A 17,099-nucleotide genomic window follows, 5' to 3' on the forward strand; every position below is an offset into this window, starting at 1 on the left:
AAACTACATGCCCAAGTCGTTTGAGTGTATACTCAAACTACATGGACACGTCGTTTGAGTGTTACTCACACTAACACTCAAACTACGCGGCCATATCGTTTGAGTGTACACTCAAACTACACGGCCGCGTAGTTTGAGTATACACTCAAACGACATGGCCGCAGTGAGACAGTAATTTTCTTGCAGCAGTGACAGTGGGAGATGCGCCAAAGCATTTTAAAGAAGCAATGAAAGACTCGGGATGGCGAGATGCGATGGGAAAGGAGATACGAGCCCTTGAAGACTATGAAACTTGGGTAATGGAGACTCTTCCACCCGGAAAGAAAGCAGTAGGGAGCCAGTGGATATATAAAATTAAGTATAAATTTGATGGCAGCATAGAGCGACTCAAAGCAGGACTTGTGATCTATGGCAATCATCAGGTTGAAGGAATTGACTATAATGAGACATTTGCTCAAGTGGAAAAAATGGTGACAGTTCGCACTTTTCTTACAATTGATGCTGTTAAAAGATGGGAGGTACATCAAATGGATGTGCATAATGTTTTCCTTCACGGTGACTTAAATGAGGAGGTTTATATGAAGGTTCCTCTAGGTTTCGAGAATACAAATCCTAACATGGTTTGCCGGTTGAAAAAGTCGTTGTATGGTCTAAAACAAGCTCTCAGGTGTTGGTTTGCAAAACTGTCAACAACATTGAAGAATTATGGATTTGTGCAATTCTATTCAGATTATTCATTATTTGGGTTGTGTAGGGGAAGAACTCAACTCAACGTGTTAGTTTATGTTGATGATTTGATTATTGCAGGGAATGACAAGGTTGCATTGACAGTTTTTAAAGATTACCTTGGCAGGTGTTTTCATATGAAGGATTTGGGAGTTTTGAAATATTTCTTAGGGCTAGAGGTAGCCCGTAATCCAGAAGGAATTTTTCTTTGCCAAAGAAAATACACACTCGAGATAATTTCCAAAACGGGTTTATTGGGAGCAAAGCCTACGGCATTCCCTATGGAACAAAATCACAATTTGGCCCTTGCTAAGGGTGAATTTCTTGCAAATTCGGCTCCGTATAGATAACTTGTAGGGAGATTGATTTACTTGTCTGTGACGAGACCTGATCTTGCATATTCAGTTCATATTCTGTCCCAATTTATGCAACAACCTCGTGAGGATCATTTGGAGGCGGCTCTCAGGGTCGGGCAATATCTAAAGAAGAGTCCGGGGCAAGGGATTTTGCTTCGTGCTCATAGTGACCTCAGTCTAGAAGGATGGTGTGACTCAGATTGGGCTAGTTGTCTACTTACGCGACGTTCCTTGACTGGATGGTTCGTATTATTTGGCTATTCTCCGGTGTCGTGGAAGACCAAGAAGCAACAATATTGTTATGTTTTGACCCGTTCATAACAATATTTCCAATAGGTTTGGCAAACTGAAAACTAACTGGCAGCTAGAGAAATTTACTTACAATGACAATAACTGGTACAGTGATTCGGGGAGTTGGTGGCCCCTTCGAGAGTTGCAGGTCGAGCAGCAAGTATGAAGCATACATGGCATCCGGTCAGCAAGAGAGACTCTCTATGGATACAGTGGGTGCATAAAAACTTAAGGAAAAACAGGAACTTCTGGCAACTCAAAATCCCAAATGCCTGTTCTTGGAGCTGGAGGGAACATCCTCAAAGACAGGAAAGAAGCAACTTATACTGTTAGGCACTAGATTGGAGATGGAGGTAACACAAAACTATCGCTCTCTCCAAATGAGGGATCAATAAGGCTCTAACCAGTCACAAGTTCCAGTAACACAACTCCAAAGCTGTAGAGATAACTCTTCTCGGGAATTTACATTGTGTACGCATACTCAGGTGCAATATAGCCGTAAGAACCCGAGACGCATGACATGGCTTTTTCACCACTTCCCCTTCACAGTTAAACGCCTTTAGAATCTGCATGACATGGCGCAGTATTGGAATCTGCATTTCTAGAAGGTGTCGTGAACCAAACTACCATCGTCATCATCGTAGAATGGAGTATTAGTCGTGACTCGTGACAGCTACAAACAGCTCTCCTAACAGGAAATTTCCCAGTCCAGCTTTCTCCCATAGTTATCCTTTGTATTATACTATTTGCAACATCAAAATCCTGGGTATCCGTAAGAAGCTCAGTGGCATCTTGACCAAGAGCTTCTGATGCAGAATAACCATATAGGTTCTCAGGTGTCCGATTCCTGATAAAATCAAACATTCCCCACAAGTGAGCGACATTATATTGGTTGTAGCAAGTGGTGGTGGGGTGTGCTAGAGAGAGAAGAAAAACCAAAAGAACAAGAGGAATAAAAATGAACAAAGAAAGTGAAAGAAGGGTGAGAGGTGGCGGTGGTTCTCGACGGTAGTGGTGCTAGATGGATGTCAGAGGTGCTTTCAATTCGAATGTGTGTATGCATGGGGGCATACGTATTTGAGTATTTCCGCAAAGACATAAAAAACTTAGTCCCACATCGAGCGCTTGTATGTGTTTCTAATCCTTAATAAGTCAATTATTCACAATATGTATTGCCGAGCTTGGTAACTCTAGCTTGTAACCTAAGTAGGGGCTAAAAATTGGATGTAAGGTTGGGGCGTGCTTTCTTGTACACGTAGTTGCCCACTTGAGCGCGCACAATATGTGTACCACTGTCACGCACCTGAGGACTCTGACCCTGTGATTGCCTTCGCCCTTCTGACGAGGGGGGCTAGCTTCACCAGTGCTGTACGGAGTCTATGCTTAGGCAGCGGGTGGAAACCTCCCAATATCAGCATCCAACTTTTTATTTGCTTGCTGGTTATAATTTGTACACGCACTTATGTGTACTTATGTGAAATACATCCAAATTTTAGACAGTATAATATACTTTGGCAAATGAGTGATGCATTTGGATTTACACACCAAATTTGCCTTGAATGATATATGATAGCCAGAGTTCCCGCACCACCCAAGGCCACTCGCGAACACTACCCGGTCGAAGTATTGGAATCCAAGTCCCATGTGTTCACAACACTTGGGACTTTCAATTGCAAAATATCCATTTTCTAACAGATCGAACTTCTCATAATACTTAGCTTCATCATCCCTCCTAAGCCAAAAGCAACCGAGAAGAATGTTAATACATGGCAAGCCCTCTTAAAATGGACACAGAATGTCGTTCTGAGAAGTTTATACTAGAATAAATGCATAGCATCACTTAGTCTCATACAATCATACATGCACATTGTATTTGTCTGAGATTATAGCTACAACTCAAATTTTAGCTCTGTTTTTTTCCCCTGTGAGATCGTTAAGTCTTATTATTAATTAACTGGACGCTCTTCATCTCCTTGTTCAGCGAGCACAAGACTTCCCACCAAACCCTCTAAACTCCAAAGCTGTAGATAACTCTTCTCGGGAATTTAAATTGTGTATGCACACTCAGGCGCAATATAGCCATAAGAACCTGAGACGCATGACATGGCTTTTTCACCACTTCCCCTTCACGTTTAAACGCCTTCGCTAGTCCAAAATCTGCAACGCAAAAGCTAAAATCTGCAACGCAAAAGCTAAAATCTTCATCCAAAATAATATTGTTTGATGAAGATATTTTAGTCCCTGGGCTGGCTGCTCCAACTGTGTTGTAACCTCTTAGGCCAACAACACCCCACCTTTTTCTCCATGCAAAACTCCTACAAACTCCCAGTCTCCATGTACTCAATCAAAATTCTATCACCTTCACCCACACAGCTAAACAACGATTTCACAATATTGTCATAGAGAATCATTCCCAATATCTTCTCTGATGGAAAAGCACAATCAGTTTCAGGCTTCTACCTGCCAACCCCAATCCTTTCAACCACAACTGTTTGACCGGCTTTAAGCCTCCCCTTGTAAACATTACCAAACCCTGAAGAATATATACTCTTCATTGAATCCCAGTCTATGAAATGATGACAGCTTCCATGGAAGCTTTCTTTTCCCGTCAATTGTTCTTGTTTTCTTCTTAACAACCAGAAAACCAAAACATGAACCATTAAAGATAAACAGAAAATTACCGCAATCAAAAACCAGGTGCTGGCCTTCGTTTTCAATCATGGAGGGAATGGTTTCAAATCTGGACTACAAAGACCTGCATTTCCAGTTAAACAAGAAACATGCAAACTTATGAGTAAAGCAGGAGGAATTCTTCCTTCAAAACTGTAAAAAGAAAGACTATATTTTTCACTTCCAATTCACTAAATTGCTCGGAATCTCTCAAGAAAAGTTCTTAAAATCATCAAGATAGTTTAAAAAAGGTAAACTCCCGATTTCACTAGAAATTTCACCAGAAAATCTGTGTCCTGACAAATTCAACCGTGCTAACGCAGTCCTATAGCTCACTCTACCTGGACTCCGTTAACACTCCAGAAATATGGAGCAGACTGGTTAACACTCCCACAAGAGGACCGCAGGTCACACACATACGACAACATATCTGCCCCCATCCAAGTACTAATGAAAATGCTAAACTGTATTTGCAAATAAACACAATTAAAATGCAACTTACCCTGGTGGGAGATTGCAATCCTTTAGCCATGAGGAAAACTTTGTTTCCCAAAGTTCAAACCGCAGGAACCAATTTTGGGTTGTAGTCAGTAGGCCTACGAAGTTTCAATTGGGCCCCTGTGTAGATAAAAGAACATTAGACTGAACAGCTTTCAAATATCATTCGAGTGACTAAACATTAGTTTGTCGGAGAATCTGAAATACTTGAACAGATAGAAAAATAAACAATGTGAACCAATGTTATCCAGGTGATATGGCGCACTTAAAGTGCATGGCGCAAAAATGATGTGGCACCTTAGTCTGTATGGCTAAGGGAAGAAGAGGTGAAAAAGGAATTAAGAAAAAAACAACAAAAGAGCATCATTAGGCAAGGTCGCTAAGTAACATCTTTTACAACCCTTTCCAAACCAAAATAGCCTCCTAAAACTAAAACCCCTTCGCCATATTTGAACATGTGAGTATGTGACCAATATATATATAATATCTGCGGGAACCTCTTTTGCCACCCCCGCACGCACAAAAAGAAGAGCCATACACCAACCAAACAAAATAATCAAAGCGACGATAAAAATGTACAAACAAAAAGAGTTTAATAAGATGCCAACAAGAACAAAGGGATACTGAAATTGGCACCTCAAAGCGTACGCCATTGTGTTTGAGTCCATCACTTGCTTCTTTTATAGATTCCAATTCAACAATAGCAAAAAAAAAAATCTTCATTAATGTAGACATCTACTAAAGCGCCTACAAGTACAAACACAAAAAAGGTATGAGAAATGAAAGGGCAATAAGAGACAAGGAAATACCATGTACACAGAATTTCGAGGTGTGGTGAAACCTGAATTGCCAGATCCGTGCAATAATTCATCAAACAACCTTTGAAGTGCCTGCTTAAGTGGAACAAAGAACAATTGCAAAAAAAAAAAAGATAAATGACTAGAAATAAATAGGGTATATATTGGGGCGTCATTCAAATGAAAACGCAATTCGTAAGGCATAGTAGACCGGCATGACGTGCAGCACAGCTGTTTTTGGTAAGATATAAAAATTCACGTCTGTATAACAAGAGAAGAACTTGAGATTTTTACACACAAATTTATTTTCGTTGGAATAGTGCTCTCAACCTTCAAACCTCTGGCCAAGATTACCATTATGCAAATGGTTCTGTGTTTGTATCTAGATAAACTTTTGATATTTTCTAAGTAAAAATTGGCCTAAAACAGGAATTCCCACATAGAGAATCCTCTTAAAAAGGATTCAAATCCAGTCAATCTTTGCTGCAATTTCAGAACTGCAAACTTTTGTCATGATTTGCATCCTGTTTGGTAGGATTTAGGTGGTCGAAATACATACCAAGTCCTTTACCCCAATGTTTGGAAAAACACATAAGACCCTTGAGGCGCTAAGCCTCTTAGGGGGCTTAAGGCAAGAAAAAAACAGAAGAATCCAGAAAATGTAAATAACTAAATAAATTATGAGATACAACATGTCATATGAATAAAAGAAGTAAAACACACTTAAAAACATAAACATAAGCCTCTTGCACTAAATGTGAGGTTATAAGCCTCGCCGCTATGTTGGGTGTGAGGCTCTGAGGGAACCCTCAAGGTGTAAGCCTTAATGTGTTTTTTTCAAACACTGATACAACGCAGCTTAAGTACATATAAATCATTGTTTTGTGTTGTGCCTAAATCCAATGCATGTTATGCTTTTCTTAGTTTTGTGTACTAATTGCACATTAACTACCTAGCTCAATAAACTAAAATTTGAAAAAAGAAATAAGAAAAACTAGCTTTCCAGGTTATTCTAGCCATAAAGGGCCTTTTTCGCCATTGGAGCAATGTGTTTGCTATGACCACTTTGTTGCAAGATGCGAGGATATTATGTACAGATCCTTGACTAAGGGGCTTGTAATCTGCAAATTTTGAAGATGTATTTTTCTTTTCCATACTCTTTCGTTTTAATGAAATTATTCACTTCATTAGAAAAAGGAAAGCATGCAGAATCACTTGATTCACTTCTAAGATCCAAAAATAAAAAATAAATCAATCAAAATGTGATATACAAATAGGGTCTGTAAAGGGGTGTTTGGATTTCTTGTTGGGACCGAGTTCGCTTCTGAGCGAACTGCCTACGTATCCTCTTCCTAGTTTTTCTCCTTTTTCTTTCTTTCTTGGGAGAGAGGAATCAGGCCCGACGTAGTTCAATCAGGTGGTATTTATAGGCTTAGGGAAGGGTCAATCTAGAAGACACGTGTGTTTATGCTACACGTGTAAGGTCGAGATCGTGAATGAGTGTCGAGCTGGTTATATTATAAGTCATGCACTCATTGGGTGTTGATGAGGTTATCCTTATTTTCCGGGGATGGGTAATGATTACCCCTGATGGTTATCATTACCCGGCGTTCGCCATCGCCATGTGCTCCTGAAATATCTTCGTCCTCCTTTTCGTGAGGTCGCTCTTTGAGGTCATTTACTGCGGGGTGTTCTTGAAGGAGCTGCTCACAGTTCGGTCTCGAGGGTCGGCATCCTGAGTTCGCTTACGTTGCACGCGAGCATAATAAGATATCGCTCCCCTACACAGCCCCCTCTCAGTAGAGTGTTTATGCCATAGGAAACATTATGCTGAGAGAAAGAATGTGTGGAACGTGAGCGAGCTGTGGTGGACGACTCGACTAGGACGACATGACTTTCGAATTCACGCATGCTGATGCTTTGGCGGGAAAGGGAAGTTATGTCGTAGCATGCACGTGACAGAATCGTAGTAGTTGGGAGAGAAACGTGTCGCCGCATTATTCGGAACTGTTGAAAAGACAGTACCTTGGAACACGTGTGCGGGCTATAGCCTAGGCTGTAATCATAACTTTTTGGTAACTGAACAGACGGTTTATACAAAATCGGATTTGGGACATTGAAAAGGCATTGCGTGTTTTCTTCTTCCACAAAAACGCAAGCTAGGGTTCCTCAGGTGAGTGCTTCTGCTGCTATTATCTTTCCATTTTCAATTTGTTTTCCCCCCTGTCAGTGCGTTTTGCTAAATAGGTAGGTCATCATAAGGGTATAGGGTTTCAGCTTGAGTAATTGGTAGGAAAAAGAAAACTTGCCATAATGTCTGACTCTGATGACACTCGATCGGAGGAGGTCCGAGAGATATCCTTGAGTTGTGGAGAGTACGAGGATGAAGAAGCGGTGAGTGTTGGTGTAGAGGTTGATTTGGAAGAAGAGGATAGGATAGGTGACAAGGCAGAGGTGAAGGATGAGGACATGGACACGCTACTGGGGACGATGGATATGGCCGCTTGTTTGGTAAACTCCAGACATACTGAGTTGTTATGTCATTTACTAAGGCGAACTGATTCGTTAACTTGCTTCATGCAGTTTTTTGCAGGATATGACAAGCTGAAAGATGTTGTACAAAACGCGGAGATGAATGATAACCCTCACGTCGAGCTAGGATGTATGCGAGCTGCGTGGGGGGCAGACAAGAGAAAGCTAGATTTGATGACGACCAAGTATCAGAACGCCACTGCGGAGAATGCCGCGTTAGTGACCGACGCGTAATGAAGTTAGAAAGGGAACTAGCCGTGGTGATCGCTTATCGCGAAGAAATGTCGGAAGGTGGTAAAAGCGAAGGCGCGATATCTTGAAGCTGTATATCGCCTATGCCGCTATTTGGACGAAAAAGTATGACCGCCGAGGAAAATGGTTCTTTGGCGATGAAGGAGGAATGAGATCGTGTGATGCCGAGGTCAACTCGGCATCCGCGCTTCGACTAAGCGCAACCCGGAAGATAAGCATGTCATCGAGAATCGATAAGGTGATCTTCATTTGACTCTATTAGTCTTGAGTTGTAAGTTTCGTTTCACCTTTTTTCTCTCTTATATGAGTCAACAATAGATTTGTGCTTTTAGGCTTGCCTGGCGGTTCGCCATTTTATTCAAGGAACCGGGTTTCCACGAAAGTGGCAGTTCCACACTTGGTTAATTTTGTAATGATCATCGATCCGGATTTCTGGGTAATCCCGGTGGTCGGTGGATGTAGCTATTATGATGCATGGTTATATAATCGATTGGAGATGTTCCGTATGTATATTGCCGTAGGGATTGGTGTGTAATTAAGCTCTGCTTAGGATTCTAGTAATATCGCCCCGCCTTGTGGTCACCCTAGAAATATAGGTCGCCGGCGTGGCGAGGGGATTGAGGGGTCAATGGATCATCGCGGGCTCAGGAGCGATCTGCTCATGGGGGCGTTACGGTGTAGTCAATCGTAGACATATATAAGTCATAAGCATAACAAGACTTGTAAAGGGCTGTAGAGCACGTAAGCTCAGAGATTTGATATGCTTTCGCGGAGAGCGTTCTCGTGGTCGATCCTAGAAATATAGGTCCTCGACGTAACAAGACTTGGAAAGGTGTAGAGCTCGTAAGCTCCAGAGAAAGTTGTATGCTTTCATCCGAGAGCGTTCTCGTGTGGTCGATCCTAGAAATATAGGTCCTCGGCGTAACAAGACTTGGAAAGGCTATAGAGCACGTGAAAGCTCAGAGTCAGATGCTTTCGCGAGAAGCGTTCTCGTGTGGTCGATCCTAGAAATATAGGTCCTCGGCGTAACAAGACTTGGAAAGGTCTGTAGAGCACGTGAAGCTCCGAGAAAATTTGTATGCTTTCGCTGAGAGCGTTCGCAGCGCAGCCGGCCGGGTCGAGAATGGTGGACCCAGTAAGCGTGTTGTTTATCTATGCTGTGTAAACTGGTCGACTTGTCACTACAAGTAAGTAGATTATACCTTACTAGCTAACCCAAGAAACGTAGTTTTCATTAATGTGATCATAAAGATATACAACGTGAATATCGCTACTGGTAAAAAATTTTCAGTAGATAAGTATTCCAAGGGCGAGGCAATATCTTCCCCTCTTGGGATCTTAGCCAGTATGCTCCATTGCCGACGACGCGTTCCACGATGTAGGGGCCTTTCCATGTGGGTGATAACTTGGAATCGTCTTGCGTCTTTTTGAGCACTAGGTCTCCAGGTTGAAAAGACCTAGGATGAACTCGCTTGTTGTAGGAGTTCTTCAGAGTTTGCTGATAAGATGCGACTCTGATGGCAGCTAAGTCCCGCTTTTCTTCCAACAGGTCGACTTCTCGTGCTAACACGGAGTCGTTATGTCCTGACTCGACAAGTTCTGATCGAGTCGTAGTAACTGTTAGCTCGGTGGGAATTACGGCTTCTGTGCCATAGCATAAGGAGAATGGTGATTCGCCGGTACTGGATCTAGCTGTGGTGCGGTGAGCCCAGAGAATATTCTCCAATTGATTTGGCCATTGGCTCTTATTCTTTTCAATCTTTTTCTTCAAGTTTTCCAAGATTGCTTTGTTATCCGGCTTAAACCGACCATTACTCGAAAGCGCATCTTGTGGAGTAGAAAATGCGTGAATGATCTTCCACTTGGCTAGAAACTCTTTGACCGTTCTGCCTTTGAACTGGGGCCCATTATCCATGACTAATGTGTGTGGCAAGCCAAATCTGGTGATGATGTGGGTCTAAATGAAGTTTCTGACATGTGACTCTTTGACGTGTGCGAAAGTAGTCAGTTGCAGCTAGGACAAAGCGAAAGCCAGTACTCTTCTGCGGGATGAATGGGCCCATAATGTCCATGCCCCACATGTGGAATGGCCACGGGCTCGCTATGCTGATCAGTTCGCGAGCAGGTTGGATGATATATATTGTGGCCAAACGTTTGGCATTTGAGACATTTGAGGACATATGCTTTGGCATCGATCTGCATCCGGGGCCAAAAGTATCCTTGAGAGATGGCCTTGTGGGCTAACGGCGACCACCGCGTGATTTCCACATTCTCCTTCGTGGATTTCGCAAAATCAATCGACCACGATGCGGGGTAATGCGTAAGTCGCGGGCCTCCAGTGATTTTCTGAACAGTTTGTTATGAACCAAACAATAACGTCGGGCTTGGTAGGGGATCCGCTTAGCCTTGGTACGCTCCTCAGGGAGCGTGCCGTGCTGGATATAATCAATGATGGGTTGCATCCATGCTTGACTCAACTGAGTGGCGGAGAGAGGAAATAGGTCGCTTATCATCAAGGTGTGATCGACTTGGTATGCAGGTCGATCGACGATTTCTATGAGAATTTGTCGGGGAACGCAGCTCGGGGTCTGGGTAGCCAAGTAAGCTAAACTGTGCGTGGGCGGTTCTCTCACGCAAGAAATGATGTATGTGTACCTGCTTAAAAGAAGGCAATAACTGATGAACGACCTGAAGATACTTGGAAAGGTTACCTTCATGGGTAGTGTACTCTTTTGCAACCTGGCGAACGACCAGTTGCGAGTCACTAAAGACTTGGATCTCTTCGACGCCGAGCTGCAGCGCCATACGAAGTCCCCTGATCAGCGCCTCGTACTCCGCCTCATTGTTCGAAGTGGCAAAGTCGATGCGAACGGACTTTTCCATCACCGTTCCATCGGGTGAAACTAAGACAACCCGATGCATTGCCGCCGGATTGCTAGAACCATCTACAAAGAGACCGGTGGATTTGATGTGCTCCTTCAAATCACGGGAGGTCGGTCTCTTGTTCCCAATTGGGGTCATCAACGAGGAAATCCGCTAAAAATTGGCAACGACTGTCCCTTCCGGGAAATTCGTGGATTTAATTCCGGTGGTGTTCGCCGAAGTTCTTCAAACCCAAACCGCCATTCGAGTAGTTTTGTTTTCTTTGTGGAGAATTTTCTTCAATGGGAGGTCGGTAAGAACTTTGATTTGATGCGCCTGAAAGTAAGGCCTGAATTTCCGTGCCGAATATAACAAAGCAAGTACTGCTCTTTCCAGAAAGGAGTAATTCTTTTCCGCTGTCGTGAGCGTCTTGCTTGTGAAGTAGATCGGTTTTTCTGAATTGTTTTCCTCTTTGAAGAGAACCGAGTCGATTCGAAATCGAAGATCGCCGGATAGCCCCCGAGTCTCTCCATCTACAGGTTTAGCTAAGGCGGGGCGTGGTGAGGTACTCTTTGAGAGTGGCGAATGCTTGATGGCACTGATCGCTCCATGAGAACTGCTCGCCTTTTTTAAGGAGTTGCAAGAACGGTCTACACTTATCGGATACCCTTGATATGAATCGGTTGAGTGCAGCGACCATGCCTGACAATTTCTGTATTTGTTTCTTTGTGCGCGGATCGGGCATGTCTAAGAACGCTCGGATCTGGTGCGGATTAAACCCGATCCTCGTTGAGACACTTGATACCCTAAAACTTACCGGAGGACGCTCAAAAGGCATTTATCCGGATTGAGTTTCATGCCCGTGCGGTAATCGAGAACGCTTTGCTTGCTCAAGGTGCGAAGGTGATCACCGGCTTTCTTACTCTTGACGACCATATCATCGATGTAGACCTCCATGGTGTCGCCTAACATGTCTTGGAACATGTCAGTGACCAGGCGTTGATACGTTGCTCCGGCGTTTTTCAAGCCGAATGGGAGAACGTTGTAGCAATAGATCCCTTTTGCTCGTTATGAAAGAGGTCTTCTCTGATCATCATCCTCTGCGAGTGAGATTTGGTTGTACCCACTGTAGCGTCCATGAAGGAGAGAAGCTCATGACCACAGGTCTAGTCGACAAGTCGGTCGATGCGAGGTAGGGGAAAACTGTCTTTTGGGGTGGCCTGATTTACATTCATAAAATCGACGCATAAAACTTGTTCCGTTCTTTTTGGGTACGGCCACGATGTTAGCGATCCACTCCGGATAGTCTACTTTTCGGATAAAACCGACTTGCTTGAGTTTGTCGACCTCGTCATTGATGGCTTTTTGAAAACGCAGGGATAGTCGGCGGGGTCGTTGTCGGACTGGTCTAGCATGGGGATTAACATTTAATTTATGGCATGCGACTGCGGGATCTATCCCAGGCACATCGATATACGACCAAGCAAAAACATCTTTATTCATAGATAAGAAATTTACAAGATGGGTTTTGATGGTGGGGTCGAGGTTAGCCCCTACATATACAAACTTGGGGTCGTCTTCGGTGCCAAGATTCACTTTTTCTTTTTCTGCCGCTGGAGGTTTTACAACTGATGGCGAAGCACTGCTTGGCGACTCGCTATCGGAGGAGGTCTGAACACCTGGTGGGACGATTTGGTGAGGGTGGAGGGTGGAGCTTAATTGTTCGGCAAATACGCCGGGGTATCCACGACACAGGGAGTGGGACCCGGCAAGCACATTGATGGTCGCGGTGCTGCCGCATGACCGCGGGCGGCCCGACATGAGTGGAACGATCACGAAACTTTAATCGACGGCTCACCGTTGGATTAATGCTAGAGGTCGCCGGGCGATTGAGGACTCGGGAGCGAGTCGCGGGTATCGGCATTGGAGAGAACTACGCTTTGTAAGAGCCCCGCTCGCTTGGCGGTTCGGGGTTGGACTTCGCGACTAAGTCACGTGCCATTGTGTATTTGGAGGGTTCTGTGGTGGGGGGAGGAGGAGTTCACGGGTGGTCTCATTTGTTGATTTGACCTGGTTACAATGGTACGCTTCAAGTTGATTGCTTCTAAGTTCCATCATTCCTCGAGGTCCTGGGAAACGGAGAACTTGATGCAAAGTGGATGGTACCGCCTGCATCTGATGGATCCATCGTCGTCCGAGTATGACATTGTATGGCGAGTTGCTGTCTAGAACGCAGAACCGTGTATTGCAGGTGATCTTGTCCTCTCTAGAGCCCACCGACACTGGAAGTATAATATCACCCATGGGATCGGCCCTAGAACCATTGAACCCATAAAGGGGGGTGATCGGGTCAACGAGGACAGACTTGGGAAGATTCATCTCTTGCATGGTGTGATAAAATAAGATGTCACAGGAACTGCCGGGATCGATCAGAACGCGCTTGACTGTCCAGTCGCTAATTTTTACATGGACAACCAATGCATCATTATGAGGAAGGCAGACTTTGCTTAAATCGGCCTCCGTAAAAGTGATATCGCCGCTGGCCGCGACTGAACCACGCGGAGCGCGTGGAGTCGCCTGAGAGGTGAAATGATAGACTTCCTGAAGAGCGCCGACACGACGTCTTTTTTCTCTGGATGAGGTTACGGAATCATCCGGAAAAGTAATCACGTGAATAGTTCGATCATTGTCACGATCGGATGAGTGCTGCCGGCGCTCGTGGCGTGAACGATCTCGTGGACGACCTTGAAACTCTTGGGAGTGGCGGCGAGATGGAGATCGACTACGGACTCGACGAGCCATCAGTTTGTGTCGCAGATCGCCGTCAGGAATGCGAGTGTACTGTTTGATGTGGCCGGCTTCCACTAGATCCTGGAGATAGTGTTTAAGCCCCCAGCAAGCATCAGTTTCATGGCATTTGGCGTTGTGAAATGCGCAAAATGGCTTGTCGCCGCCCATCGGGCTGCCTCGCCGGGTAGGAAGAATGGGGCTCGCTTTAATTTTACCCGAATGTAGGCGGGGGGCCGTCGGGATGGCTTAACTCTCTTTTGTTTTCCGGCGGTGTTGGCCTTTGGTGCAAGCGACCTAAGCGCTTCTTTGCTCGTGGTGTAACGATCCGAGGCTGATTGCGACCTCTCGGTTCTCGCTAAACCGTGGAGTTTTAAAGTTTCCGCAACTTGATGTATTTGTCCACGCTTGGCGTAGAGCTTCTGGATGCGGTGTCTCTGGGCGTTCCTTCATCAACGACCTAGCGAGGTCGGTGTTTTCGCGACTCGGCAAGCATTGGAAAAGGCCGATTGTGGTAAAGATTCTTTCAAGCCACTTTCCATGCACAATGCAACAGATTCGCCTTGAACCGCCCTAGGAATTCACGAATAGTTTAAGCCCTCCTTGAATGATAACTGGAACAAAGAATCAAGATCGCCTTCTTCCGCTTTGTTGTGGACGTCTTGCCGGGCTTAACAAATCGATATAAAAGTTGTTGAAGGTTTTATAGAATCGATTCGATTGAAAAGAACCAATCGAGAGCGCCATCCTTGAGGCTGGCTGGAAATAATCTGCAGTGGAGATGATCAAACTCTGGTGAGCTGTAAAGTGCCAAACTCTGAATATAGCGAGCCACATGCTGACCAAGGCACGTGCTGCCGTCGTACATGGAAAAGCGTGGCTGAATAAAGTCTTGTGGAGAGGCTTTATTGAGGACCTCTGCGGTGAACGGAGATGCGCGATACGTCTTAAGCATCTTGTGCACAATCTGTGTCGAATCCTTCTTTGCGGCGTTCTGGCCAATCCTTTGGGATAACTCATTAATCTGTTGATTAACGTCATTGAAAGTTGTTCTCTGCTCCGTTGCCGACTTGTTGTTGCTGGTAACTATCCACCTGAAGCACGTAAAGTAGCATTTTCCTCCCGGAGCAAGGAAATGCTCTCATTCGTTATTCCAAATTGGTGGGCAAGGTCTGGACTTGATCTTCTAGGCTAACCATGCTTCGTGGGCTTGAGAGTTAGAGATGGATGCACTGATTTAAAGTGGCTCTCAAGTAATCGAAACCACAGACGACGCCAATGTAAAGGGGTGTTTGGATTTCTTGTTGGGACCGAGTTCGCTTCTGAGCGAACTGCCTACGTATCCTCTTCCTAGTTTTTCTCCTTTTTCTTTCTTTCTTGGGAGAGAGGAATCAGGCCCGACGTAGTTCAATCAGGTGGTATTTATAGGCTTAGGGAAGGGTCAATCTAGAAGACACGTGTGTTTATGCTACACGTGTAAGGTCGAGATCGTGAATGAGTGTCGAGCTGGTTATATTATAAGTCATGCACTCATTGGGTGTTGATGAAGTTATCCTTATTTTCCGGGGATGGGTAATGATTACCCCTGATGGTTATCATTACCCGTATGCTCGCCATGTGCTCGCATCTTGAAATATCTTCGCCCTCCTTTCTCGTAGGTCGCTCTTTAAGGTCGCTGTACCGGGGTGTTCTTGAAGGAGCTGCTCACAGTTCGGTCTCGAGGGTCGGCGTCCTGAGTTCGCTTACGTTGCACGCGAGCATAATAAGATATCGCTCCCCTACAGGGTCCATGCAGCAATGTGATATACGCAAGTGTATTTGTTTAACTAAACAAGAACGAAAAAAAACCTGCTTGTCTATCCTGGAAGGAAGATTGCCAACATATACTCGGCGTGCATGCCTCATATCCTATATAGACAATAGGAAACAAACAGATTCTTACGTATTTAAAGAAAAAAGCAATGAACAAATCAGAAATTCTATTAATCAACACTTCCATGACATAAAACAAGAAAACTAAATCTTTCAACATAAGCACCTGAGATGTCATGTTCTTCATTCCTGCTAAACTTGAATTCCTGCAAGTCAAAAATCGATCAACACCAAACATCATCTAACTCTTGCTCTTAGTAAACATTGGGCACAAAAATATGCTTATCTGAATCCATCTGGGATTTCCTTGTTTAATGCATCTTTTGCTACCAAACGCCAATGGCAAAAAGAGAGAAGGGGTTCATGATGTTGGCAAAGAACTTAAATCCCACAACACAAGTTGGATACATTTTTAGAAAGTCAATAATACTGAACAATAAAGAAATAGAATAAGAGCAACTGTGATTTTTCAAAAGTATTTTGCTAAAAAGCAAATACACTTGCTAAGAAATGTCAACTATTAAAAAAAACAATTGTGGAAATATGCTCGTTTATTAAATTTCATGTGCGTATTCATTTAGAAAAGAACTTGACAAAACATTTCAACTTGAAGATGTTAAATAAATTTGCAACTCCAAAACCTATCCCATGCCCCAGCAATGTGCAGTCATCAGAAAGAAAGGTTTGGATGCCACTCAACTTTGAGTAAATCCAACATGTTTCATTTGTAACTCATCTTATATGAGGAAAGGTCAGTTCTTGCATTTACAAAATGTCCCCTTTCCAAATAATTGTCAGTCCGAAAAAAAAACAATGAAGTTGCGCATAAACCTGGAAGAGAAGAGCTAGAAATAGCAGCAGTACGGTGACCTTTTCCAGTAGAGCTGATTTATATTTCTATGTGCTTACATTTCCAAGCAATCATAGATATCATAGGCATGTTCCATAAAATAAGAATCAGTTCCATAAACAACAGCATGAAAGTGGCACTCGCTTTCCTCAACACGAAATTTCACGCAAATAATACGAATACCAGCAAAAAGTTGTTCACACATAACCAGGCATAGGTCTTGCTCCCTAGATGAAAGAGAAACCATGCATGATCTGCTTCTGTGGATGTAGGATCAATGAACTTGGTTGGAGTTGTTGCCTCCTCTAAGCAATTGAGGACTGCACTCGTCTAAATTGTAGACAAAGAGTTGTCCAAAGTGTTTATATACGTAGAGCATGTCGTCTACAATGAGAGGTCTCCCAGGAAGGCCAGGAGCGCATGCAAATACGTATTTGAGTATTTCCGCAAAAACATAAAAAACTTAGTCCCACATCGGGCGGTTGGATGTGTTTCTAATCCTATATAATTCAATTATTCACAACTAGCATGATGCATGTGCTCCGCACATGATGTTTAGTAGTTGTTATGTGGTGTGGAAAAAGTGTGTTGGATCTAAATTTTTAA

At 43.9% G+C, this 17,099-nt stretch overlaps 1 protein-coding gene across 7 annotated transcripts; it reads right to left on the reverse strand.

The window, feature by feature from the left end:
- Positions 1–2,770: 2,770 nt before the first annotated feature.
- On the reverse strand, positions 2,771–16,888 carry LOC147506630 (splicing factor U2af large subunit A-like). 7 transcript variants are annotated; one of them, XM_086558711.1, is made up of 7 exons: positions 15,810–16,545; positions 15,620–15,679; positions 5,351–5,431; positions 5,178–5,218; positions 4,546–4,661; positions 4,055–4,128; positions 2,771–3,105 (listed from the first exon to the last, which is right to left on the reverse strand). In XM_086558711.1, exons 1-5 carry the CDS (start codon positions 15,882–15,884, stop codon positions 4,640–4,642), a joined length of 279 nt encoding a protein of 92 aa, XP_086414837.1. In that variant the 5' UTR covers positions 15,885–16,545; the 3' UTR covers positions 2,771–3,105; positions 4,055–4,128; positions 4,546–4,639. The 7 variants fall into 7 exon arrangements, 5 of the variants coding, with proteins under 5 accessions (XP_086414837.1, XP_086414836.1, XP_086414839.1 ...); XM_086558710.1 differs by lacking the exon at positions 2,771–3,105 and adding an exon at positions 3,170–3,530; XM_086558713.1 differs by lacking the exon at positions 2,771–3,105 and having other exon boundaries at positions 3,170–4,128; positions 5,178–5,288; positions 5,383–5,431.
- Between the last annotated feature and the right edge of the window lie 211 nt (positions 16,889–17,099).

This window comes from Coptis chinensis, chromosome 4, assembly GCF_015680905.1.
Source record: "Coptis chinensis isolate HL-2020 chromosome 4, ASM1568090v1, whole genome shotgun sequence".
In the NCBI taxonomy this organism is placed as follows: domain Eukaryota; kingdom Viridiplantae; phylum Streptophyta; class Magnoliopsida; order Ranunculales; family Ranunculaceae; genus Coptis; species Coptis chinensis.

Bases quoted from the DNA above. Each gene is read 5' to 3' on its own strand.
- LOC147506630 (XM_086558711.1), bottom strand. From the start codon at position 15,884: ATGATGTTTGGTGTTGATCGATTTTTGACTTGCAGGAATTCAAGTTTA. The intron at 5,219-5,350 runs GTATTTCCTTGT...AATCTATAAAAG, and splicing joins CTCGAAATTCTGTGTACATG to AAGCAAGTGATGGACTCAAA. The intron at 4,662-5,177 runs GTGCCAATTTCA...TTATCTACACAG, and splicing joins ACAATGGCGTACGCTTTGAG to GGGCCCAATTGAAACTTCGT.